Source organism: Scyliorhinus canicula, chromosome 24 (genome assembly GCF_902713615.1).
Source record: "Scyliorhinus canicula chromosome 24, sScyCan1.1, whole genome shotgun sequence".
In the NCBI taxonomy this organism is placed as follows: Eukaryota; Metazoa; Chordata; class Chondrichthyes; order Carcharhiniformes; family Scyliorhinidae; genus Scyliorhinus; species Scyliorhinus canicula.
The window spans coordinates 14,909,719-14,937,666 of NC_052169.1; the positions used below are offsets into that span (position 1 = coordinate 14,909,719).

General features: G+C 45.2%; 1 protein-coding gene across 2 annotated transcripts in view; it reads left to right on the top strand.

The window, feature by feature from the left end:
- Positions 1-27,948, top strand: part of ppcdc (phosphopantothenoylcysteine decarboxylase) — a 93,889-nt gene that overhangs the window by 12,119 nt on the left and 53,822 nt on the right. For both annotated transcript variants that reach the window (XM_038784329.1, XM_038784330.1), the window contains exons 2-3: positions 683-778; positions 3,939-4,067. In XM_038784329.1, the coding sequence (XP_038640257.1) occupies positions 683-778; positions 3,939-4,067 (225 nt within the window). The remainder of the gene's footprint in view (positions 1-682; positions 779-3,938; positions 4,068-27,948) is intronic.

Consider the following 27,948-nt stretch of genomic DNA (forward strand, 5'->3'; position numbering starts at 1 on the left):
CCCTAGAGGACATTAGTCAACTTGTTGGATTTTTATAGCAATCTAGTAGTTTCATGATCATCATGTCTAACACTAACTTTTTGTTCCAGATTTATGTTTTAGTGAACTGAATTCAAATTTCCCCAACTACCTCAGTGAGATTTGAACTCACGTCACTAGATGTTTAGTTCCTTGCCTCTGGATTATTAGTAACAGTATCATAACCCCTATGCAACTTTCACTTGTTGCTGAAGTGAAACATTTATTTTTTTTACAATGTAAATTTACTTCTGTTTCTGACGGTACTGCGGTTACATGGAGACCAAGTATGTCAATCCCAACTCCATGCTAGTGATTGAGAATGTGATTAACCGTAGGTGAAGTAAATTAGAAGCATAGTAGATATGTAATAAAAACAGAAAATGCTGGAAAAACTCAGCAGGTCTGACAGCATCTGTGGAGAGAGAAACAGTTAAAGTTTCAGATGCGTATGACATGGTCAATGTGTGTTTTCCTGTGAAAAACCACTTATGAAGCAGAAGTTTGCTTGTACCAGCCAGAGCGATGTCACATCTGCTGCCATTGTTCTTGAAATGAAAACCCTGTTATTTATCCGAGAAACAATTCTCTTCTGCCCTTTCTTTCCGATTGGTATGCAACACCACATTTATAAATTCTCTTTTACTGTCTTCCTTTTCTGAAGGTTGAAGTAATAGTGGTGACCACAGAGCATGCAAAGCACTTTTATGACTCCAAAGATGTCCCTGCGAAAATATATAGTGACTCAGATGAGTGGGAGGTAATTATTCTTTATTCATTATTTAAGAAATTATGTTAAGAAAATGAGCAGAACAGCCCCTCCACTGTATAGCCAACTGTATTCTATTTAAAAAGCTCATTATTTTATTCCAATTACATTTTATCTTAAAAAAATACTTATGTCAATATATGAATAGAAATCTGCATGTAATACAATCCTATTATATGTTCTCAAGTAGTTCCTTGTCATAATTTGAAATCTCAGATGATACTAGCAATGGGGCCCTCGGTGTAATATGTTCAATACAGTAGCACTGTTGAGCAAAGTTGAGCTCTCAAGAAGTTAAACTTATAAGACAACAGGGCTTGAAGTTGGAAACTAGCCATCATATGGAGTGTCCAAACCAGTGCTCTGGCAACGTTGAAAGATAATTTGAAATTCAAGCAATTATTCACACTCCTTTCCGGCCGTTACACGGCAGCCGGATATTTCGGTCCCGCCGACGGTGAACCCGCGCCACAGGTTTCCTGGCGGCGGGAGGTGGATTCAATGGGACAGTGCGGGACCAAAAGATCCAGCTGCCAGCCAATGGCGCTCCTCTTCCCCCCCCCCTCCCCAGAAACACAGCACGCAGACAATCCCCCATTGTATTTGCAAGAGGGGGGGGGAAGGAAGAGGAGGGGGGGAAGAGAGGAAGGGGGGAAAAAGAGGGGGGGGAGGAAGAAGAAGAGGGGGAAGGAAGAAGAGGGGGGAGGAAGGAAGAAGGAAGGGGGGAAAAGAGGGGGGAGGAAGAAGGAGGGGGGGAGGAAGGAAGAAGAAGAGGGGGGAGGAAGAAGAGGGGGGGGGAGAAGGGGGGGGGGGAGAAGAAGAGGGGGGGGGGGTAGAATCCCACCCCAGGTCTCTATATTATGAGGAGCATCAATAATGAAATGAAAAACCTCTCCCATTGTTTCCCCTCTGCGATCAAATGTACATATTTTATTAAACTACCCAGTGAAGTAAAAGAAAATATGAACATCTTTCTTCACAAAGCTTGGTCATTTTAGTATATTGCCTCAAGTTGATTTTTTTCTGTTGCCTAACCTTCAAAAAATCCACTCGAGGGAATCTGCAAAAAAGCAAGAAGCACAGAAATGTCCCTTGTTCAGTCAAAAATTAGAATAGACCTTGTCTAGCAACTGAAGCTGAGGAACACTCGTAACAATTCCCTTATCCACAGTGGGTCAGCTGACTAGCCCGTGGTATATGGAGAGTGACATTCATTCCTCATCTATGTTCCTTTTTTAAAAAAAAATAATTTTTATTGAAAAATTTTGTATTTATACAACAACAAACAGTAATGAAAATAGCCACGGTCTCTAACAATAACAGTCATAACACCCTCAGAACCGTAACAGCTCGTACACCGAACCCCCCCCCCCCCCCACCCCCCCCAACCCCAATGACCAACAACAAATTAAATTAACAACATATTAAATTGAACAAATAGATAACACCCCCCCGGGTTGCTGCTGCTATTGACCCATTTCCTTATCTCTGAGCCAGAAAGTCCAAGAAAGGCTGCCACCGTTTATAGAATCCTTGTACTGATCCTTTCAGGGTGAATTTGACCCTTTCCAGTTTGATAAACCCCGCCATGTCACTGATCCAGGTCTCCACGCTTGGGGGCCTCGCATTCTTCCACTGCAGCAAGATCCGCCGCCGGGCTACTAGGGACGCAAAGGCCAAAACACCGGCCTCTTTCGCCTCCTGCACTCCCGGCTCCGCCGCAACCCCAAAGATCGCGAGTCCCCAGCCCGGTTTGACCCTGGATCCAACCACCCTCTACACCGTCCTCGCAACCCCCTTCCAAAATTCCTCCAGTGCCGAGCATGCCCAGAACATATGGGCATGGTTCGCAGGACTCCCCAAACACTGACGCCTCCTCCCCGTCCTGCATTACCTTATAAATGTCAGACACCTTCCCATCCCTGACCCACACCCCCGAAAGCACCCTGTCCCTTTCCCCCCGCGAGGGCAGCAAAGGAAATCTCTCCACCTGCCGCCTAGCAAACGCCTTTACCTGCAAGTACCTGAACGTGTTCCCTGGGGGGAGCCCGAATTTCTCTTCCAATTCCCCCAGGATCGCAAACCTCCCGCCCATAAACAGGTCCCCCAACTTCCTAATGCCCACCCTGTACCACCCCCTAAATCCCCCGTTGATGTTCCCCGGGACGAACCGATGATTCCCCCTTAATGGAGCCTCACCGAGCCCTACACTTCCCCCCTGTGCCGCCTCCACTGCCCCCATATTTTTAGGGTCGCCGCCACCACCGGGCTCGTGGTATACCTCGTGGGAGGGAGCGGCAACGGCGCCGTTACCAGGGCCCCCAGGCTCGTGCCTCCACAGGACGCCATCTCCATCCTTTTCCATGCCCCCCCCCCTCCATCACCCAATTACGCACCATTGACACATTGACCGCCCAATAATAACTCGAAAGGTTGGGCAGCGCCTCATCTATGTTCCTGAATGTTCACATTGCTGGACGGGTTGAGCATTGGGTTGGTAATAAAAATTGCCTGCCTGGTCCTGTTCTTCCTCCCACTTCAATCTTGGCTACATTTTGGGCTTTTATTTAACATGGAACTTGTGTAGGTAACCACGTTTTGCACATATTGACTTGAATGTATACAAGTTTGAGTGCCAATCTAGTTAGCCCCATGAGAACTGCTCACACAGTGGCTGAAGAAGATTTCTTATGGGGTCCATGGCTGTCTCTGGTGCCAAAAGACTTCTTAAACTCTGACTTTAAAATATTAAAAATGGACAAATGAGTGCCTCTTTATCCATTCTAGTTTCCTGCACATAAATGTGAATAATTAGAATTATTTTCATAATTTTGGTTCCTGTTTGTTACTTTTCAATTGAGAGAGATGTTGATGGGTATGAAAGATGAGTCCCCCTTATATATCATCACTAATACTTTAATTCAAGATGGAGCCAGCAGCGTGAAATTTCTATGCAGTTCTAGTTCACTCGTATATCTCCTGGGCCCCAAATTATAGTGTGCAGATCCTCATACTCAATGTGTCTTTTCTTGGCTGTGATCTCATTCTGTGCAAGACCATTGTAAAAATGAATGTCACATAGCTTTATCTTGTTCTATAGCATCTATCATACAGTACTGCTGTCATTTGTAATATGTTTTGTTCTCTTTAGATGTGGAAGCAAAGGTCAGATCCTGTCCTGCACATAGATCTGAGGAGGTGGGCAGATCTAATGGTTATAGCACCATTGGATGCCAATACCCTAGGAAAAATAGCCAGTGGAATCTGTGACAATTTATTGGTGAGTTGACCAATTCAATTTTTCCCAATTGGAAATGGATTATGAACCTGGTTAATAAGTTTCCTTTCCACATTTAAAGAAAGAAAGGCTTGCATTTAGAAAGTGTTTTTATCGACCTCAGGACAGCACAAAAAGTTTCATGGTCAGTGAAGTACTTTTGAAGTGTGGGAAACACAGCAGCCAATTTGTGCATAGCAAAATTCCACTGACAGCAATGTAATAATGACCAGCTAATTTGCACTTTTGACGTTGATGTAAGGAGAAATATTAGCCAGGACATGGTGATAGCTCCTTTGCTCATCTTGAAAACTGCGCAACAAGATCTTAGAATGATCTTCGGTTTAATATCTCAAAGTGTAACTGACACACTGGATTTTGCAATAGCATCCTGTCAATTCAGATTGCATTTCAAAAGTGGTTGTGCGAGAAGCAATAAATTTTCTTGACAGTATAATAGATGTTGCATGAGCTTATTGCAATTTTATTTCCTCCCCGCTGACCAGTTCCTTGAAAATAAATGACTCAAATTTTGCTTCTGGGAACAAGTTGAGCAACTTGAACCACTCCACAGTCGCGATTTATTGTGCAAAAAACAAGCCCCGTATGGGAGTGTACAGCGGGATTTTCTCGGGACCTGCAGTGGTGAGAATAACCGTGCTATTAAACTGGTCTCCTCGGCAATGCAGGATTGTCAATGCCACCCAGATCTCACGAACCCCTTGGACACCCACTGCCCCAACCTATCTATTATGGGGTTCTCGAACCCCCCTCACCCCACCTCTTAAGGGCAGGGCACCTCTGGACCTGATCCCTGGCACGGGCAACCTGGCACCTTGACGCTGCCAGCCTGCACCCTGGCAGTGCCCCTGCCAGCCTGCCAGAGCCATCTGGGCGTCCTGCCAGGATGCCTGGGTGGCACTGCCTGGATGGCATGCCAAGGTGCCAGGCTGGTAGCGCCAAGCTTCCCGGGTGCTAGCAGGAGTGCCTGGGTACTATCCTGCCCCAAGACCGAACATTTGGGGACCTCCGATGGCCTGGGAGACCCCCATTTGGGTGGAGCAATGCTAAACGGCACCATGGCGAGGTTTCCCAGGCACAGGCGTCGCCAATATCGATTTAATGGCTTCGTCGAGTCACTGGGTCAGACATGACGAGGCCATTCAATCACGCCCTAGGTTTTTTGGAGACTTCAGTAAACACTTTATCCCTAAATAGTCTTTGCTTTTATATATTAAAGTTTCAGATAATGAGATTTTTGATTCAATCTTTGTTTTTATTGCCCAAACCAAGTCACTTTTAACTTTAAAGAATTCCACAAAATGTAATTCTTCCAACGGAAGGAAAGAATTAGAGGAGTGCGCTAAACCATTTTGTCCTTTAAGTTTGCGAAATATTACAATATGCAGATGGAAATGTTGCCAAATGTAAGCAACTGACTTTTCTGAAGAATTGCGAAAGTTAGGTGTTGAAACTGTATTCTATATTAGTGTCTGCACTACTGTTAATCTATTTGACTTGTACTTCCTTGTCTCTAGACAAGGGGGACTAACCACTGCTTTTGTTGTACTGAGGTAGAATGTATTTTATCTGTCCTTGCGACTCAATTCCAGATGTGCCTTGGTGTTCTGTCTGATAGCAAATTGCATTCTTGTTATGAACATAGAACAGTACAGCACAGAACAGGCCCTTCGGCCCTCGATGTTGTGCCGAGCAATGATCCCCCTACTCAAACCCACGTATCCACCCTATACCCGTAACCCAAACAACCACCCCTTAACCTTACTTTTTAGGACACTACGGGCAATTTAGCATGGCCAATCCACCTAACCCGCACATCTTTGGACTGTGGGAGGAAACCGGAGCACCAGGAGAAAACCCACGCAGACACAGGGAGGACGTGCAGACTCCGCACAGACAGTGACCCAGCCGGGAACCGAACCTGGGATCCTGGAGCTGTGAAGCATTTACGCTAACCACCATGCTACCGTGCTGCCCTTATCTAGAAGCTTGGGCATTTGAGATCAATGAAAGGCTTTCTTTGTTAACACAAAGATAATATTGTCTTTCTTTCCTTTGCTTGGGTGTACCTGAACTTTGGGTCTAACATTGGGGCAGACACCCAGCCTGTTACGCCTGAAGCATTAATAGCCAGTGGCTTTGGGGTCATCTAGATTTCATCCAAAATCAGTCGGCAGAAGGTTTCAAGGACAGAAACTGACAGCAGAGGAGGAAGATGTGGCTCGCTTCCATTCTTGGCTTCCCCATGACATGCTGCCTGCTCCTCTCAGCTCCTCCTATTGTCAGACGCAAGGCTGACTATCGGCTTCTACTGGACAGACTTCCAAGTCAGTGCCTGCTCAGAGCAGCTGCAGGAAAATGATCTGAAGGCCCGTTAAACCAATTTAAATGCTTGTCTTGAAGGGGTCCACAGGAAAGCTCTGTAAAGTGGTGGAAAGCCAGTGCAACTGGTTTCTGTCCCTTTTCCCAATATTTTGCACTGAGGAACTGAATTTATTTAGTGGATATGAAGAACGCACACTCCAAAATGACCACCTTCATTTATTGTTTGATTCCCACCAAAAAAAGCCGTGGGATATTTTCTACACAAAGGTCACCGGAGGAATGCCACTTGCTGGTCTGAAGCAAAAAAATATCTGGCTTAGCTAGTGATGCCCACATCCCGTAAAAGAATAAGTAAAAAAATGACTTGCCCACTTTGCAAAGATACTAAGAGATGAAAATGAAATGAAAATCGCTTATTGTCACAAGTATGCTTCAAATGAAGTTACTGTGAAAAGCCCCTAGTCGCCACATTGCGGCACCTGTTCGGGGAGGCTGGTACAGGAATTGAACACGCAATGCTGGCCTGCCCTGGTCTGCTTCAAAAGCCAGCTATTTAGCCCACTGTGCTAAACCAGCCCTTGGGTTTCACCATTCGCAGCCTGTCAGATTGTGATCTAAAATAATGGCATAGACTTTTGATAACATCTAACTACCTTTTGTATTCCCATTTATTTTACTGCTTCCTTCCCCATTTCAGTTCTCATTACTTTTTGCTAACTTCTTGTATTTCTTTGGCTTAATTTGCTTTTTTTCTGCATGCCTTCCTTTTTTTTTGCAGTGTCATTTTCTAGTTTTGCTTATTACTCATTTCAGTTCTCTTTTTTTAGTCTTCCTTCCTGCCATTACTGTGGCATGTTTTCTTGTCTGTTTCATTTTACTTTGTTTATGACATAGGCTGTTGAAACTAAGCGTTTATAGCCTATCCCCAATATGGAAAATAACAAAGATGACTTTAGTACTCCTTCTTCAACTCCCTGACAAATTTGATGTGGTTAATGGTATCAATCTCTTTTACCATCTGTCCAGCTTGTCGCACTGTCTTCATGGAAAACCATTTCAATTCGTTCAACAGTATTTCCATCCCTCTTCCAATCCTGCATTGTTTTCTTCTAAAGTGCTCCGAAGGACCATTTGCTTGCTCTACTTCCGCATATAAGTGCCCATCAGTGACGGCATTTGCAGACACAGGTTAATTTCCATATGTATATTGGCACCATCCATCCAGCACCTCGACACCATGATCATTTCTATGCCTTCAGAATACCCTTTTACATAACTATGGATGAATTAAGTTTCCATTAAGTTAACATTGGGAAGACCACTATCACAGCTTGCAGGTCCCATTATCAGTTTCACTCCCTTATTTCTAACCCACCCCTTTGCTAACCACTGGTTAGAAGATAAAACATACAATGCAGAAGGAGGCTATTCAGCCCATGGAGTCTGCACCGACCCACTTAAACCCTCACTTCCACCCTATCCCTGTAACCCAACAACCCCTCCTAACCTTTTTGGCCACAAAGGGCAATTGATCATGGCCAATCCACCTAACCTGCATGTCTTTGGGCTGTTGGAGGAAACTGGAGCACCCAGAGGAAACCCATGCAGACATGGGGAGAACGTGCAGATTCCGCACAGACAGTGACCCAGCGGGGAATTGAAACTGGGACCCTGACGCTGTGAGGCAGCAGTGCTAACCACTGTACCACCACATACCAATACAGATTCACCTGAGGAAGGAGCAGTGCTCCGAAAGCTCGTGATTTGAAACAAACCTGTTGGACTTTAACCTGGTGTTGTAAGACTTCTTATTGTGCTCACCCCAGTCCAACGGCAGAATCTCCACATCATGTCTTTGGACTGTGGGAGGAAACCGGAGCACCCGGAGGAAACCCACGCAGACACGGGGAGAACGTGCAGAGTCTGCACAGACAGTGACCCAGCAGTGAATCAAACCTGGGACCCTGGCGCTGTGAAGCCACAGTGCTAGCCACATGTGCTACCGTGCTGCCCTAGGTTGAAAAATACAACACATTGGTATCTTGTTCACCCCACAGCTGAGCTTAGCAACCATATTCTCATCCATCATTAAGATGTAAAGTCCAAGTCCAAGATGTCTCAATGTAAGATTTTCCCACTGTCTGCCACAGTAACATCCCACCCTTCACCCGATTAGAATGCCAAATAGTTCAAGACGTTCTATTCTTTGTGCCCTATTCCACCTGCCCTTGTGGAGCCACATTGGTTCCCTGTTCCATCATCTTCAGAGCTCCACCTAAAATGTGTAACCTCATCCAGCTTTATGTTTTCCACGTTCTTTACCTCTCCAACCTTGGCCTTTTGTGCATCCTTCTTCCCTTTGCCTCACCTTTGGTGTAGAGCTGTCAGCCAGCTCTCCCTCCCTAAACTCCTCTGGCTCTCCATTCCTTCTTCAAAAGCCTTCTCAAAACCCTTCTTTTCAACTCAGCTTCCTCGGCCGCTTGTACATTGTTATTAACAGAAAATACTGAACAATATCAGCAGGTCTGACAGCATCTGTGGAGAGAAAAGGGAGCTAATGTTTCGAGTCTGTATGACTCTCTGTCAATTGTCCAGTATTTTCTGTTTTGTTTTCAGATTCCAGCATCCACAGTAATTTGCTTTTATATACAGTATTATTGTTCATTTCTCTTCCATCTCTTTTCCTTCATATTTCTGCATGCTATAAAATACAAGTTGTTGCTGAGGAGCGTGTTGTATCAGAGACTTTAACATTAAATAGCCCTTCACTCAATGTCTTTTGTAGCCTTGGACCTTAATGCAAAGATTATACACAGAAAGAGCCCATTTGGCTTTTTATGTCTGTTTTTTTTGTTTGAACAATACAAAACTGATCCTACTGGACTGCTTTCCTTATGCTCTTGTATTTTCCTAACTTAATGTGTTGTTCCACTCTAGTTTTAAATTCTTTGTCCATTTTTTCCACAGAAAGTAGCTTGGGCATGAGCTATGTTAAAGTATGTTTTAATAAGGAAACCACCGAAATGGCCCTGTCTAAGTTGTGCATCTAGACAGATGAACAGTATACATCGGGAAGATGTTTTAGTAACTGTCGGTTCCTTAATACCTGTTGTCCGATTATGCTGTTTGTGGGAGCTTGCGGTACATAGATTGGCTGTTCTGTTTCCTTAGTTGCAGTGGTGTCTGCACTTCATTGGCTATAGGGTGCTTTGGGACTTCTGAGGCTGTGACGTATGTTAAAGGAATGCAGATTCTTTTCATGATTCTATAACCTGCATTCCGCACAGACGTCAGCTTTGTCAGACATTTCTGTGGACATTGTTTGTACCTGTGATTAGAAATGAGCAGAACAATACAACCATCTTGCTCCTCAGCCCAATGACCATCACAGTTTCCGAAGTCAGATCGGCCTTCCTGAAAGTGAACCCACGGAAGGCGCTGGGCCCGGACGGGATCCCTGGTCGTGCACTCAGAGCCTGCACATACCAGCTGGCAGAGGTATTCACAGACATCTTTAACCTATCCCTACTCCACTCCGAGGTCCCCACCTGCTTCAAGAAGACCACCATCATACCGGTACCAAAGAAGAACCAGGCAACATGCCTCAATGACTACCGCCCGGTGGCCCTGACGTCAGTTGTAATGAAGTGCTTCGAGAGGCTGATCATGAAGCGCATCACCTCCATACTCCCGGAACGCCTTGACCCACTTCAATTCGCATACCGTCGCAACCGGTCCACATCAGACGCCATTTCCCTGGCCCTACACTCATCCCTAGAGCATCTCGAAAACAAGGACTCCTACATCAGACTCCTATTTATTGACTTCAGCTCCGCTTTCAACACCATAATCCCAGCCAAGCTCATATCAAAGCTCCAAAACCTAGGACTTGGCTCTCCACTCTGCAACTGGATCCTTGACTTTCTGACCAACAGACCACAGTCAGTAAGAATGAACACCAACACCTCCTCCACAATAGTCCTCAATACCGGTGCCCCGCAAGGCTGCGTACTTAGCCCCCTACTCTACTTCCTGTACACACACGACTGCGTGGCAAAACTTGGTTCCAACTCCATCTACAAGTTTGCTGACGATACGACCATAGTGGGCCGGATTTCGAATAACGACGAGTCCGAATACAGGAGGGAGATAGAGAACCTAGTGGAGTGGTGTAATGACAACAATCTCTCCCTCAATGCCAGCAAAACTAAAGAACTGGTCATCGACTTCAGGAAGCAAAGTACTGTACACACCACTGTCAGCATCAACGGAGACGAGGTGGAGATGGGTAGCAGTTTCAAATTCCTAGGGGTGCACATCACCAAAAGTCTATCCTGGTCCACTCACGTCGACGCTATCACCAAGAAAGCACAACAGCGCCTATACTTCCACAGGAAACTAAGGAAATTCGGCATGTCCACATTAACCCTTACCAACCATGCACTATAGAAAGCATCCTATCGGGCTACATCACAGCCTGGTATGGCAACTGCTCGGCCCAGGACCGCAAGGAACTTCAGAGAGTCGTGAATACCACCCAGTCCATCACACGAACCTGCCTCCCATCCATTGATTCCATCTACACCTCCCGCTGCCGGGGGAAAGCGGGCAGCATAATCAAGGATCTCTCCCACCCGGCTTACTCACTTTTCCAACTTCTTCCATCGGGCAGGAGATACAGAAGTCTGAGAACACGCACGAACAAAAAGACTCAAAAACAGCTTCTTCCCCACTGTCACCAGACTCCTAAATGACCCTCTTATTTACTGACCTCATTGCTTCAGCCGATGCCAATGCTTTTGTAGTTACATTGTATATCTTGTGTTGCCCTATTATGTATTCTCATGTATTTTCTTGAATTTTGTTTAATTCCCTTTTCTAATGATCTGTTGAGCTGCTTGCAGAAAAATACTTTTCACTGTACCTCGGTACACGTGACAATAAACAAATCCAATAAATCCAAATTGCTTGGATCAGTTGCTATGCCCATTGTTGATTGCCATCTCTGCATATGGGACCTGGAAATGACACCTCCAGTGGACTGTTAAGAGAAGGGATGCCTGGGACAATCATCATTAGACTTGGGTCGGAAGTGGAAGCAAGTGGGGAGCACATATGGCAAAGGGAGGAAATGAAATGAAAATCGCTTATTATCACAAGTAGGCTTCAAATTAAGTTACTGTGAAAAGCCGCCACATTCTTGTGTGGTCGCCTGTTAATTGAGGCTGGTGCGGGAATTGAACCGGCGCTGCTGGCCTGCCTTGGTCTGCTTTAAAAGCCAACTATTTAGCACTGTGCTAAACCAGCAGGAGAGAAGAAAGCAAGGCATTGAGATGAGCAGAATGTAATGGTGACAGTAAATGGGGAAATGTAAGGAGAAAGGAAATGTCAGTGAGGAGATGGCAGAGAAAAGCAGTTGATGAATGAAAATGAAAAGAAAACCATGAATTGCTCTGAATTTCTTATCATTAAGAATTCAGATGAGTTTGTTTACTCAGAGAGTGGTTAGTATCTAGAACTCACTACCGCAGGCTGTGTTTGAGGTAAATAATATAGATGGATTCACAAGGAAGCTACATAAACACGTTGGGGGAAAAGAATAGAAGGATATGCTTATATTAGATAAAGTGGGATGGGAGGGGGCTCATTTAGAAACATGAACTAGTTGGTCCAAATAAGGAACATAGCTGGCCACTCAGCCCATCGAGCCTGCTCTGTATTTGAATACAATCATGGCTGATCATGCACTTCAATCTAGAGAATGCAGGTCCAGTTTCCCCAATCTCTCTTCAGAGGAAAATCTTGCCGTCCCAGGAACAAGTCTGGTGAACTTTCATTGTACTCCCTCTATGGCAATAATATCCTATTCTAATGTAAGGGGACCAAAACGGCACACACTACTCCAGGTAAGGCCTAACCAAAGTTCTATACAATTGAAAGAAGACTTTGCTATTGAGTATGGACTGTTTCTGTGCAGAACCTTCTCTATAATTTTTTTATTCAGGATATTTTGCATCTTGATCTTGATGAACTCTTAATTTATTGATTTGCTTGGGAGGCTTTTTGCAAAACCGAGCACAGACCTAGATAGACAGTCAGGCAGCAGAAGGCTGGGGACCACCGGCAGCGGGACAGTGTGAGAGAGGTTATTCTTTTTAAATGAGTAAGATGTTCCCATCAGAACGGCCATGGCTTTAATTTTTTGTAAGTTGTCACCATTTGCCATAAGACGGTATGGCACTCAGTTAAACCCTGACTACTCTCTCGGGTGGATGTGAGATTCTATAGCTGTATTTCAAGAAGAGTAGGGGAATTCTTGCTGGTGTCCTGGCCAATATTGGCAGCACGGTAGCACAGTGATTGTCACTATTGCGTCACAGCGCCAGGGTCCCAGATTCGATTCCTGGCTTGGGTCACTGACTGTGCGGAGTCTGCACATTCTCCCTGTGTGGGTTTCCTCCAGGTGCTTCAGTTTCTTCCCACAGTCCAAAGATGTTCAGGTTAGGTGGATTGGCCATGATAAATTGCCCTTAGTGTCCAAAATTGCCCTTAGTGTAAGGTTTGGTGGGGTTACTGGGTTATGAAGATAGATTATCACAGAATTTACAGTGCAGAAGGAGGCCATTCGGCCCATCGAGTCTGCACCAGCTCTTGGAAAGAGCACCCCACCCAAGGTCAACCATAACCCAGTAATCCCACCCAACACTAAGGGCAATTTTGGACACTAAGGGCAATTTATCATGGCCAATCCACCTAACCTGCACATCTTTGGACTGTGGGAGGAAACCGGAGCACCCGGAGGAAACCCACGCACACACGGGGAGGACGTGCAGACTCCGCACAGACAGTGACCCAAGCCAGAATCGAACCTGGGACCCTGGAGCTGTGAAGCGATTGTGCTATCCACAATGCTACCGTGCTAAATAGGGTAGAGACTTGGGCTTAAGTAGGGTGCTCTTTCCAAGGGGCGGTGCAGGCTCGATGGGCCGAATGGCCTCCTTCTGCACTGTAAATTTTAATATTTACCCCATAACCAACACCACTGAAGCAGATTATTTAGTCATTATTACACTGCTGATCGTGAGACCTTGCTGCACACTAATCAGCTGCAACCTTTCTTACATTAAATCTTATGGGATGACTTGAGATCTTGAAAGGTATTGTGTGAATGTATAAATAAGTTACTTCCTCCTTTACAGGTTTAAGTGTTGTTTTTTACTTTGATGATAGATATATTAGTGTAGATTTCGGTTTACACTGTGCCAATGGGATTCCCTAGGCTGGCAGAAAAAGAAGAGGTGGAGACCCTGGACCTCAAACCTCTGCCCTACCGACGCTCCCCCATAGCATGTTTGGGCTTCCCTTAGTTATGGAACTGGGCCTCCATCTGCAGTAGGAGGCACAGGCCCAACTTTGGTATTTCAATGACCCTCCTGTTTCATTTTTAGGGAGACTTGCTCCTCAGTACAGGAATCCCTGTTACACCCTGCTGCAATGGCTTGCCCTGCAACCTTGCCAGCCGAAGAGCCTGTTGCTGAAGGTAGGCAAAGAATTTGTGGTTCTTTTCCATTCCTGATTTCCCCAGGATGCTCTGTAGGCTAGATGCTTTCGCAGCCCCTATCACAGCAGCCAGGAGTGCAGCTGCAGCTCTGAAGCCAGCACTGGTGCTCAAGTTTCCAGACATTTTCTCAGCCTCATGGCCTACCCAGAGCTGACCAGATGCCTGAGACCAATAAAACCCTGACTTCATGCCTTGACATTTTCAACCTGCAAATCTAAGTATTGATTTCTGTAGATCAAATGGTTGAGTTTTAAATAAAGATTTAAAAGCATTTTTTTAGCCCATCCTTATTTACAAGGCCAATGCACAGAGTGGACAGGTCATACCCTTAATCCATCTCATTGCTTGTGTAAGGGAATTTGTACTGGATATTGTATGAGTTAGGTACCAAGTTTAGAATCATAGGTTTTAGTGAAATGATAAAGTAGATTTAGGTGAGTATTGAGATGAGTGTGTAACCCAGGGTAACTTTGTGTGACCTAAGGTAATCAAGTATAGCTAATGTAATCAAGTATAGTTAATATGATTAAAGCAGAAGACCCAGAAAAAGAGTATAGCTTTACCTAACATTTAAAATACAACAGTCACTTGGGAAAACAATGAACACGGCTCAGGGCTTAACTAAAATGGTTGGCCATAAATAAGGGCCATAAAAAGACAGGAATGAAGGAAGCCTGTTTTTGTATACATTCGGCCTTGGTCAGCAAAAACCACGACACAAGCAGGAAAGTTTACAGAGACGAGATAAGGACTGACTTATGGCTACCATGGTTGACGAAGCAGAGAGAGAAACGACCAGTCTTGACTGAGACAGATAGAGGCTCACTATAAACAGTGGTGGCCAAAGTAAGGAAAGCAAGATAAGAGGGCTGTAAATTAAGATAAGAGTTTGAATCATGGAGTTAAAATGTACATAAAAGGCGGTAAGCCCTGAAGCTTTTTTAGATTGCTCCGGACAATCTCAGCTTTGTTTTTCTCATGCTAAGGAAAATAAAGTTCACTGCTTGGAAGATCGCTCCTCAGACTCTCTGTGTTTTAATATTTGAATAGGTACAAACAAATTGTCGTCCTGGGGAACCACGACACTTGCTCCAAAAAACAATTTAAATTCATGGTCTCCACTAGAGGGATCAAGATCCAAGCTGACAAAAAAAGGCATTGCACATCATCTTGGGCTTGATCTTAGCCAAAAGCCCAAGAAGCGATGAGTTTTGAAAAAAGATGAATAGAGCTGCAGTTACGTTCTCACAGAATGAAGTTCAGGATCCGTTGTTATTGTAGAGCTGATGTGAAGGCTGCTTATTTCACATCAACATTGCAGTTACCATGCCAGTATTGAAGGAGCAAAAAAAGACAGAGGGAAACTATGGGCGTATTCGAACTGTCTCCTCGCGCCTGATTTGGTAACGTGACGAGGCCGTTAATTCTCACAAGAGGCCAACGTAAGGAAGAGACTGATGTAGCTGAAGATAGTGCACCTTACAAAGTCTAGGATGAGCCGGCTGTTCGAGGGGGTGGAGGATGTTTGTGAGCAAACCGTGAGGAGCCCTGCGAATCACGTGCATATGTTTTGGTCCTCCCAGAGCTGGAAAGGTTTTGGAGGACAGTGTTCAGTTTTGCATGTGGAAGTGGAGCCTGGTCCCCTAGAAGCCATATTTGGGGTGTTGGACCGGCCGGAGCTTCAGGCGGGTGCAGGGGCAGATGTTTTAGCCTTCATCTCGCTGATTGCTCGCAAGCGGGTCTTGTTGGATTTGAGATCAGCTTCTCCTGACTGGCGGGGGGACCTGCTGTAGTTTTTACCCCGAAAAAGTGAAATTTGCACTGAGGGGGCGAGTGAGGGGTTCTACAATTGTTGGGGTTTGTGTATTTTGCATTTTGGGGAGTTGGTTACTGCTGATTGTTGGGAGGGAATGGGGATCTTGGTAGGTTAGGGGGTTTGTGGGGCTGTTGGAAATTGTGGAATGAAAATACTTAAAGAAAAATATCTTGCCCAAAATGTCACTTAGGAATGTTTTGGTTAAATCGTGCCCTATATCCTTAAAGGTGCTGCACACCAGCCTGGCACCCATTGAGGAAAATGTCCCTATGTAGTGCAAAGTGCGTAACAAGGTGCAAAGTGAAGTGGAGCGAGACATCTCATTTCTGGAAGTCTTTGCTTTGGTGTCAGCTTGGATTAAGGCCATATTAACATTATAATTATAGCCTTGGCAAGACCAACTCCACGGCTGTCAGGCAAATGCCCCCTTGACGTCAGTCTGCCCAAACGTAACTGGCATAGTGCACATCCTGACTGAAACAGTAACCATTTCACCTGTAGAAATAAAGAATTAGGTTGAACACATTAATATTTTCAAAAATATGAGATTTCAAGGCTCTGATGTTGGGGTGGGGGTGAGGGGGGTAAAGATGATAGAGCTGCTGAAAGTCTTGACCTGAAATCTCTGAGCAAAACCTTTTAAATGATTAAACTGCTTGGAAGCCTATTGTGATAAATTTCTGCCTGGAGAGGCCAGTCTCTCTTTGATATTAACTCGCAACTCTTTCTGTTGACTGGGTACGCTTGCCTAATTTTAGAGCTTGGCCCTTTTGGCACTATACTGCCTGTGCCAGTCAAACCACACAATCACATCAGTCCCTAAACATGCTTCCTGAACTTATTAATCATCTTACTTCTGTGATGTACTCAATTTGTGTGGCCTTCTCTGGCTTAAATGCAGCTAAGTGATAAATATTTTTTTTAAGGAAGGTTAACTGTTCAAGTGCAGGCATCTGAAATCATGAAATAATACAGAAAAGAAGCAGCCAATTTGGCCCTCATGCCTGTGCCAGTTCTCTGAATTAATTACCAATTTGTCCCATGGTCCTGCAAATACCTTTGAAAGTAATTGGGCTTGCAGTGTAATAGCATTTGTGTCACAATGGAAAAGCACCAAGAATGAGTAAGTTGTACAACCACAATATATTCCAGCCAGTTAAAGCCAAGGTGTTGTAAACTAAATAAGATCTTTAGTGTAGCAGGTGCACATTTGGGAGTACATACACCCAAAATCATTTATCTCTTCAAATGATATCTGGTTCATAAGACACTTGACACAACCAACTACATAATAGGAAAGTGTCAAACTGGTGAATATCTGATTCCCCATTTGTTCCAATCCAAGAACAGAGGGAGTCACTGAGATTGATAGAGTTTTTAACATTTATTTGAATCTGAATAGCTGCTGGATAACCTTATCTGCAGTTTGCTTACCGTTACGATCTCAGTTGATGTTATAAAGGGACAGAAAGATTCCAGAATGGATCCTTGGTTCAAAAGACCATGGGCGGGATTCTCCCATACCCGGCGGGGCGGAGTGAACCACTCCGGCGTCGGCCCGCCCCAAAGGTGCGGAATCCTCTTCACCTTCAGGGTCTAGGCCGGCGCCGGAGTGGTTTGCATCCCGCCGGCTGGCGTGGAAGGCCTTTGGCGCCACACCAGCCGGGGCTGAAGGGACTTCGCCGGCCGGCGCGAGTCCGCGCATGCGCGGGAGTGTCATCAGCTGCTGGTGTCATCCCCGCGCATGCGTGGGGGTGGGGGGTTCACCTAAGCGTCGGCCATCGTGGAGGCTGACACGGCCAACGTGTAGGAAAAGCGTGCCCCCACGGCACAGGCCCGCCTGCAGATCGGTGGGCCCCGATCGTGGGCCAGGCCACCGCGGGGGCACCACTTCGGGGCCAGATCGGCCCGTGTCCCCCGCAGGACCCTGGAGCCCCCCCCCCCCGCCGCCAGGTCCCGCCGGTAAGGGACCTAGTCTCATCTACGCCGGCGGGACTGGCAAAGAACCAGCAGGACTTTGGCCCATCGCGGTCCGGAGAATTGCCGGGTCGGAGAATCCCACCATAACTTTTATCTTGTTTTTATAAAATGTGGAGGAACAGAGTCACAGGACTGCTAATTAGTTTTCACAACAAAAAAAATTATTAAACATGAAAAATTGGATAATTGTGCAATCCTCCTTTACTCCCCTCTTAGTTTAACAAATATATGCAAATTTAAAATTTAATATGGATTACAAAGTACATCTTACACTACAATGGCTTAATTAACACAAAAAGTCCCTTTTAAGCACACAAGGTGACTGTGTGGTCAAGTACACGCTCAATTCTGAACCCAAGTTAGTGTCTATGATCTCTCCTCAGAATCCCTCCCAGATGATTGCCACATGAGAGTATCCAAACTCCACTCCCAAAAACACGCTTTAAATTCTTCTCTCATAATAAGGCTTTCCCTTTATTTATTCGTATTCTGAAATCCAGACCAGGTTTTACAAAGAACACTTTCAAACAAAGCTTCCGCTCCGCATGAGTCCAGGATTTTACATCAACCCCTTTAGGATTTTTTGATCTTGACTACTGTGCAAACTGCTCACAATTTCTTGAACTTTCGATTCCCAGACTGTATTAAAATGAAGTTAAATATTTCCTCTACCTCTGAAGTCTGCTAACCCACTTTAAATTGAGTTATTGCGATTGTCTCTTTAAAACAGAACACTTTGTTTACTCTTCCTTGAATTCTTCTAAACAATACCTTATTCTATGGCCACTTAACTCCAGCCATCTTAAACACTCTTTCTGCCCCAATTCCCTGGTTATCTGTACTGAATCTTGTTCCTTAGGAAGTCTGCATTTTTGCAACTGCCTTAACTTTTCCTGGCAGATTTGAGAGCTGTTTCTCAGTGACCTGGTTCCAACTCTGGCTTCCAAAGGGGTTGGTTTAGCACAGTGTGCTAAATAGCTGGCTTGCAATGCAGAACAATGGCAGCATCGCGGGTTGAATTCCCGTACCGGCCTCTCCGAACAGGTGCCAGAATATGTGGCGACTACGGGCTTTTCACAATAACTTCATTGAAGCCTACTTGTGACAATAAGCGATTATTATTATTATTATTATTAATAAAACTTGGAACAAAGAAAGGAGGCCTCCTTTGCTGAGCAATGGCCCTGCTATTATTTATTTTTCATGCCACAACCCTCTAAGCACAATTGGAACTTAACCAACCCCCAAACATACAACCACCGTTGTCCAGCATGAATTTAACTATAGGTTTTATTCTTCCAGGCACAGAGACATTAAATTAAACCCACTTAAAACTATACCTTTCTAATGTTTACCAAAACAAATATAAACTACCTTTGTTTTCCTAACACTTACACTCCAAAACATGGACAATCAAAACGCAGGAGGAGGATCGCTACATTGCCGCCTGTGCACTCATACACTAAAAGAGGTATAAAGATAAAAAAGATGAACAGGGATAATACCACAGGGAAAAGAGTTACTGAGCCCGGAATCCAGACCAAAGTCCTGTGATGTATTCCTACACAAGTGGTCGGCGGGTGAAGTGATGCTGGATAACCCACTTTTTCAGAAGAGTTGACTTTCATGGTGAGAAAGACACACAGTGATGAATCAGTCTTGTGGGTGATGGTACAGAAGTTCCAGTTGAAACATTAAAAATGGCATTCAATTCCAGACAAAGCCCATTTTCTATGCTGCTACTTGTATATGGTAAAAACGGTAGACTGAGAAATCTTAGTACCATAAGGTAATATTACTGGACTTTGGGCAGCACGGTGGCACAGTGGTTAGCATTGCTGCCTAAGGCGCTGAGGACCCGGGTTCGAATCCCGGCCCTGGGTCACTATCTGTGTGGAGTTTGCACATTCTCCCCATGTCTGCGTGGGTTTCACCCCACAACCCAAAATTGTGCAGGATAGGTAGATTGGCCACTCTAAATTGCCCCTTAATTGGAAAAAATAATTGGGTACTCTAAATTTATATTTTAAAAATGTTACTGGACTCCTGGGGGCGGCCATGGAGGAGTAGGTCGCACATTTGATAGCTCCCGCTTGTGATGGACTTTTGGGCCTTTTTCTCCCATTTTCCCCTGGATTTTATTGGATGAATCGGTGAAGAGTGAGACGGTGAGGCGAAATCTCCCTCCAGTGTATTGAGTATTGGACCAGAAGTGGCCGTGAGAAGACAAAGTTCTACAAGGAAGACGCAAGCAGAACTGGCAACACGGGACAACATGGCGGAGAAGCAGGGCCGCAAGGAAACGGCACAGTGGTCGACGGAGCAGCTGGTGAAGTTTTTTGAAGATTGCTTCGCCAAACTTAAGGACACGTTGGGCCTGATCAGGGCTCCGATTGATCAGGTGGTGCAGAATCAAGAAACCCACGGACGTGCGATCCAGGAGGTGGAGAAAAGGTGTCGAAGGACGAGGGATACCTAACCGTGCTGGAGACCAAGCTGGAGATGATGAACAACCTCCAGAAAAGAACAGGAGAAGTTAGAGGACCTGGAGAACAGGTCCAGGAGGCAGATCCTGAGAATTGTCGACCTCCCTGAAGGCAGTGAGGGATCGGATGCGACGAACATGCTGGAGAAGTTGATGGGGGATGAGGCGTTCCCTCGGCCCCTGGAAATGGATAGAGTGCACAGAGCCCACTTGATCAATAAACGGGTGGCATTCGAAGCAGGGAGAATCGTGTCAGACACACGGGGGGGGGGGGGGGGGGGGTAGGTACATAATGGTGAGTGGGAAGCTGGAGGGGGTGGGGGGGGGGTAGGTACATAATGGTGGGTGGGAAGCTGGAGGGGGTGCGGGTGGGGGTACTCGTGAACATATATGCTCCGAATTGGGACAATATGGAATTTATGAGGCGGGTGTTAGGTAAAATCCCAGACTTAGTGTCACATAACTTGATCATGGGGGGAGATTTTAACACAGTCATTGATCCGGAATTGGACTGGTCAAAATCCAGGACAGGGAGGTGCCAGCCGCGGCAAAGGAACTGAAGGGGTTTATGGAACAGATGGGGGGAGTAGACCCATGGAGATTTGCACGGCCAAGGGCGAAGGGTTTTCTTTTTTCCCCATGTCCACAAGGTATACTCTCGCATCGACTTTTTTGTTCTGAGCAGGGCTCTAATACCGGGGGTGGTGGATACTGAGTACTCGGTAATCGCAGTGTTGGATCGTGACCCACATTGGGTGGATCTACGGGTTAGTTTGGAGAGAGGGCAATGCCCGCTGTGGAGACTGGATGTGGGGTTGCTAGCGGATGAAGCGATCTGTGGGCGGGTGAACAAGTCCATCCAAAACTACCTGGAAACAAATGATACGGAGGAGGTCTCGCAGTGATGGTTTGGGAAGGTCTGAAGGCAGTGGTCAGAGGGGAATTAATCTCGATACGGGCCCACAGAGAAAAGGCGGAACGGGCTGAGAGGGATAGGTTAGTTGAGGAGGTACTCCAGGTGGACAGGAGATACTCGAAGGCCCCGGACGTGGGGCTAATGAGGGTGTGGCAGAGGTTACAGGTGGAGTTTGGGCTGTTGACTATAGGGAAAGAGGTGGAACAGCTGAGAAAGGGGAGATTTATGAGTATGGGGAAAAAGGCAAGCAGAATGTTAGCACACCAGCTCAGAAAAAGGGAGGCGGCCAGGGAGATAGGGAGAGTAAAGAGTAGATACGGGAATACTGTCCTGGACCCAGCGGGGGGTGAATGAGGTGTTTAAGGACTTTTACAGCAAATTATATGAGTCACCCGGCTGGGGTGGAGGGGATGAGGCAGTTTTTGGGTCAGTTGAGGTTCCCGAGGGTGGACGAGGGCTGGGAGCCTCAATTGAAATTGAGGAAATAATTGAGGGGCTGGAGGGCATGCAGTTGGGCAAAGTCCCGGGACCGGATGGCTACCCAGTGGAATTCTGTAAGATGTTTTCAGAGATATTGAGCCTACTACTGGTGAGGACATTTAACGAAGCAAGAGAGAAGGGAGTCCTCCCCCAACAATTTTGCAGGCCTCGTTTTCATTGATCCTGAAAGGGGAGAAGGATACGAAGCAATGCGGGTCATACAGGCCAATTTCTCTACTTAATATGGACACCAAACTGCTGGCTAAGATACTAGCCACAATAATAGAGGATTGTGTCCTGGGGGTGATAGGGGAAGACCAGACGGGATTTGTAAAAGGCAGGTGTGGTGAATCACAGTAGCGTAAATCACACTGTTATTACATATGATGTACTATGTCTGTGTAAGCTCGGCACACGAGCAATTGCGCGGCTCTGCCCCTAGGGGGAGATGTACTGGGAGTGTACGGGAGTTTGTACTGGGCTCCACCCTTGGCTCCGCCCATGGCTCCTCCCACCAACTGGTTGTATAAAGCTTGGCAGTCTGAGTCTGCCTGCCAGTTCATCTCGTCGCAGGCAGGCTCCGTTGTGAGATTATTAAAACCACTGTTCACTTCCAACCATGTGTCTTGTGAATTGATGGTCACATCAGCAGGCAACTAACGTCCAATGTTCGAAGGCTTTTAAATGTTATTATGATGCCGTCAGAAGGAGGGAAGGTGGTGGTAGCGATGGATGTGGAGAAGGCTTTTGATTGGGTGGAGTGGGATTACCTGTGCTGGGAAGGTTTGGGTTTCGTGAGGGCTTCATTGACTGGGTGCGGTTGTTCTATCAGGCACCAGCAGCGTGTGTGTGTACGAAGCGGCTGAGGTCGGGATATATTAAACTACACCGAGGGACGAGTCAAGGGTTCCCCCTCTCCCCGCTACTGTTTGCTCTGGCCATAGAGCCATTAGCCATGGCGTTAAGAGCCTCTAGAAACTGGAAAGGCCTGGTACGGGTGGGGTGGGGGGGGGGGGGGGGTGGAGGAGCACCGGGTCTTGCTTTACGCAGATGACCTGCTCTTGTATATTTCAGACCCGCTGGAGGGGATGGGGGAAGTTATGCGGATCCTCGGGGAATTTGGTAATTTTTCGGGGTATAAATTGAAAATGGGTCAAAGCGAGATGTTCATGATCCAGGCAAGAGGGCAGTAGAAGAGACTGGGAGAGCTGCCGTTTAGAATGGTAGGAAGGAGCTTTCGATATCTGGGAATCCAGGTGGCGTGGGAATGGGAGGCTCTGCATAAGTTAAACCTATCCCGCTGGTAGAACAAAAAAAGGGGGTTTAAGAGATGGGACATGCTCCCGCTATCACTGGCGGGGAGGGTACAGACTGTGAAAATGGCGGTCCTCCCCAGATTTCTGTTTGTCTTTCAGTGCCTCACCGTATTCATCCTGAGGGCCTTTTTCAAGCGGGTGAATAAGGTTATTTCGGGTTTTGTGTGGGCGGGTAAAACCCCGCGAGTGAAGAAAGTGTTGCTGGAGCACAGTCGGGGGGGATAGGGTGGGTTAGTGCTGCCAAACCTTTGCAATTACTACTGGGCGGAATTAGAAGGATGGGGGATCTATTTATAGACTGGATCTTTCCCAGCTTGAAAGCCTTGGAGGATAAATTTGAATTGCCAGCAGGGAATGGGTTTAGGTATCTGCAGGTGCAAGACTTCTTGTGAAGGCAGGTTCCGGCCTTCCCGCTGCTGCCGCCACGGGGGACACAGGACAGAGTAGTCTCCAATACCTGGGTGGGAGAGGGGTAAGTATCAGATATTGACCAGGAACTTTTCGAATCAGAGGAAACTCCGGTGGAAGAGCTTAAGGGCAAGTGGGAGCATGAGCAGGGAGGAGAAATAGAGGCAGGTCTGTGGGTGGATGCCCTAGGCAGGGTTAATACACCCTCATCATGTGCCAGGCTTAGCCTGATACAATTCAAGGTAGTTCACCGGGCACACATGACGGTGGCCCGGATGAGCAAGTTTTTTGGGGTAGAGGACAGGTGTGCGAGGTGCACGGGAAGTGCAGCAAATCACGTCCACATGATTTGGGCAGGCCCGAAGCTCAGAGTATTTTGGCAGGGTTTCGCTAAGGCAATGTCCATATTACTCAAAAGACGGTTGGTGCTGAGTCCGGAAGTGGCGATCTTTGGAGTATCGGAAGAGCCGAGAGTTCAGGGGGCGAAAGAACATAAGAACATAAGAACTAGGAGCAGGAGTAGGCCATCTGGCCCCTCGAGCCTGCTCCGCCATTCAATGAGATCATGGCTGATCTTTTGTGGACTCAGCTCCACTTTCCGGCCCGAACACCATAACCCTTAATCCCTTTATTCTTCAAAAAACTATCTATCTTTACCTTAAAAACATGTAATGAAGGAGCCTCAACTGCTTCACTGGGCAAGGAATTCCATAGATTCACAACCCTTTGGGTGAAGAAGTTCCTCCTAAACTCAGTTCTAAATCTACTTCCCCTTATTTTGAGGCTATGCCCCCTAGTTCTGCTGTCACCCGCCAGTGGAAAGAGGCCGACGTCCTGGCCTTTGCCTGCCAGGTAGGCCGGTGACGGATCTTATTAATGTGGAGGGACTCAAAGCCCCCGAGTGTAGAGACCTGGGCTAGTGGCATGGCTGGGTTTCCCAGTCTCCAGAAAATAAAGTTAGCCTTAAGAGGGTCAATGGTTGGGTTCACCCGGAGCTTGCAGCCGTTCGTCGACTTTCTCAGGGAAATTTAAAATGTCAGCAGAAGCAGAATTCCAAAAGGGGGGGGGGGGGGGGGGGGGGGGGGGGCAGACTTTCTTTTTCTTCCTATTGTTAGGGGTGTGTGAAGATTGGGATTGGGGTGGAAATGCTCAGTGTACCATGTTCATGTCGCTGTTATTATTATTATAAAATCTTGCAAATACTCTAATAAAAATATTTTTTTAAAAAAGGTAATATTACTGATTCTACCAGCTAGGAGATCATGTCACATGACAACTACCTTTCCGCTTTGGCTTTGACAAAATGTGTGTATCCCTTTGGGTCCCTGAGATTGTTAATGTTTGAACCATTATGTCTTGAAGGGAGGTTGTGGGGTCCGAGCAGTTGAATGGGCTCCATTGGCCAGGCCTGGTTTATGAAATGTCCCTTTGAAATTGGTTCTCTACACCTCACAGGGGGTTATTGGGATCTCTTCAGAGCTAACGAGGTGCCAGTTTCTGTGAACCTGACATTTTAGCTCTTATTGTTTTGAGGGTCTCAGACAGACATAGCTTTGACTATTTTAGGAAGGGTCTTTTTCCAGTTTTAAAAATTTTAGAAATTAGCCATGAGGATATCTATATATATTTTATAGAAACAAGAGTGTGAGGTCCTAGGGCCCTCACAGCAGGAACTGTAAACAAATATCTTATTTGTGAGCACTTGTGTATCTCCCACTCTTGTGCTGTCAGTAAACAATATATTACTTCCCATCTTAAATGTATGCTGTTCTGTCAATTTGTCTGACTTGTAAACTGGCTAAGTGGATCCTGATGCCCCATTAGAGCCAAATTTATGAGTTTTAACATAGTGGCTCAAGTAATCCCCTGTATTCAGTCAGATCTGTAAAATGTATCTTGAATACTGCTTGAAGTTATTCTTTGGTGGATTCCTAGTTTTACAGAATTTCACCTTGCGCATTAAGGCAGTGCCGGTCTGGAATGCCAGAACCTCTAAGCAGTTATAAAGGTTAGCTCTATTTCCTGTCCCAGTGCAATACATTAAAGGGAACAAATATGTAATGTAGTTCTTCCTCAATGTATCGGTTTTGGTTTGAACCACTTAACATTATATTAATAGTGTGAGAACTAATTTCTACTTGGAACAGTGCTGTAGGAATTATTACCTGGCAGGTTGTTAACCGCCCCTCAGACATTTGAAACATGTTTCAATGCGTGGGTGATATTCAAGATGTATAGTTCTGATGTGCATCTTTTCAAGCTCTTTTATCTGCCTAGTCACTGAACTTTAGGGAGTGTAATGATGCAAGTCAGAGAGTTTGTAAGGGTAGCCATTCAAAAGGATCCAACTCATCCAAACATTCCGTTCTCTCGCAGACAGCTCCACTATGAGGAGAGTTCCAAGTGCATTCAGTGTTGTCCAAGAACATAAATTTTCCTTCCGTATCCCAGATTACATAGTAGAATGGAGAGTGTATACTACTGGAAAGGCTGAACTGGCGAAGTAATTCTTCCTTACTTTCATCAATCACGGTAGATCAGACTCTCAACATGGTTGACTCTTAGTGTCCCCAGGGCAAGCAATGAATGTTACCTTTGGTGTTGTCCACAGCTCAAGAGAGCATGTGATGCCAATGTATGAATGATTAACATCTGGCCCATAATCCCAAATGCTTAATTGGTGTATTAGAAACCTGTAGAATATCCATTAAGACTGGCGCTTATCAGTATGTTGCTAGCTCATAGTGACTGTTGGGGCTTGGAATAAAGCTAATTCAAAAGATATAACATGGTACACAGTTTTCACCTAATTCAAAGATTACAGAGTCACTTCATACCTAAAATCTATACAATATATATCTATATATGTACATAAGTGGATAACCATTGTTAAAGCTGAGGTACTAAGATACAGCACAATGTACATTCATAAATAATGAAAGTTAAAAGAACTACATAGTGTCATGTGAAAGTACCTTTAAGAAATGATGTTTATCAAATAGCTGCAGTGATGTCAGTGTGTGGGTGGAGCTGAGCTGTCACTGCTCTTACTTTCGCTTTGAGCAAAAAGCTGGTGTCTGTGTTTTAGTTTTGTTTTCAGAGCGAAGAGCTGCAGTGAAAGCAAGCAGATGTGTATGGGTATCTCTACAAGCTAAAGAATGTTTGTTTGGGTGATTTTAAAGTTATACCTGTTTCTGTAGAGAATTTAAACCTGTCTTTCTGTAAAAAGGGTCTTTTGGACTTATGGATGTTCGGAAAGTTATGAATGGTTACTTATAGAATATTGTATCTGTGGGGATTATTGGTGTTGATAGTTGTTAAGATGTTTATTGGGGGTTTATAAAGTGTTAACTGGATTCATAAATAAATATGGTTTTGTTTTAAAAGTACTTTAGATCTCTGTTGCATCATTCCTGTAAAGTGGGCCCTTGTGCTCCCCATACCACAATCTATTAAAGGTTGTGGGTCAGGTGAACTTCATGATACACTTTAGGGTTCTCTAAACCCTGGCCCATAACAATAGCTACAAAAAGTGATTGCAGAATTCAGCTCATAAACTCATGGAACAAAAAGGTGCACACATCTGTGATATATTTTGAAATAAAGTAACCATTTTTCTTCAAGGCACTACAGCTTTGAACTAACCTAGGGTCGTGTGGTGTATTTCACTTGTCAGATAAGAAGATCTCAGTCAAGAAGGTTCTTTTGGTGTAATTGTGTCCTACATTGACTATAATTGCACAGAATATAAGATTAGGTTAATTGATTAAAATACATTGATCACCCAATCATTAAATGTGACTAAACTACAAACTGCTGAGTAAACATGGCCTTTCTTGCCGGTCCATGAAGTCTTAGGATGTAGATTTAAACTGGTTTTACAGCCTTTCTCAAGAATCTCAAAGGTCACATTTTTAACCAATATTGCTTACTTAACTCTGCTTCTGGAAGATTTGTGCCATGCTCCTGTTTATGTCTGATCCTTCATGCTAAGCAGATCTTTCCAAACTTGATCAGACAAAGGTCAGCAACTCCCCTAACCTCAACATTCCTTTTGCTTTTACATATTCCAGCAGAACTTGCACATTGAGCAAGATTTGTATATTAACCAAATTAGCAATCATGCATTGCTTGATGGGCCTTTCATAAGTCATAAGTGAAACAAGAAACAAAACACACGTAAACCTGCGTAGATTAATGAAATTTGCTTTTGGATTACTCTAGGTTCTGCAATAACCTCACCCTCTTGTTTTAGTCCTTTGAAAAGCCCTCTTAGTATATATATTATTCATTTAGTGCACCTTTTCAAACTATCCGTACATATTTGCACATCTCACAGAATCTATGTCCTTGAAATTAGCACATATTATTCAAGATGGCGACTCTACGAGCTCTCTCTCACCTAGAACCTTTTCTTTTATCTCTTGTATTTATCGATGTACTTTGTTGATTATTCTTTTTGTCTACTGTGTATGCACTGTGTACTTTCCCTTGGCTGCAGAAAAATACTGTTCACTGTACTTTAGTATATGTGACAAATCAATCAATCATGCCCTTCCTCATACCTGCTTGTCTG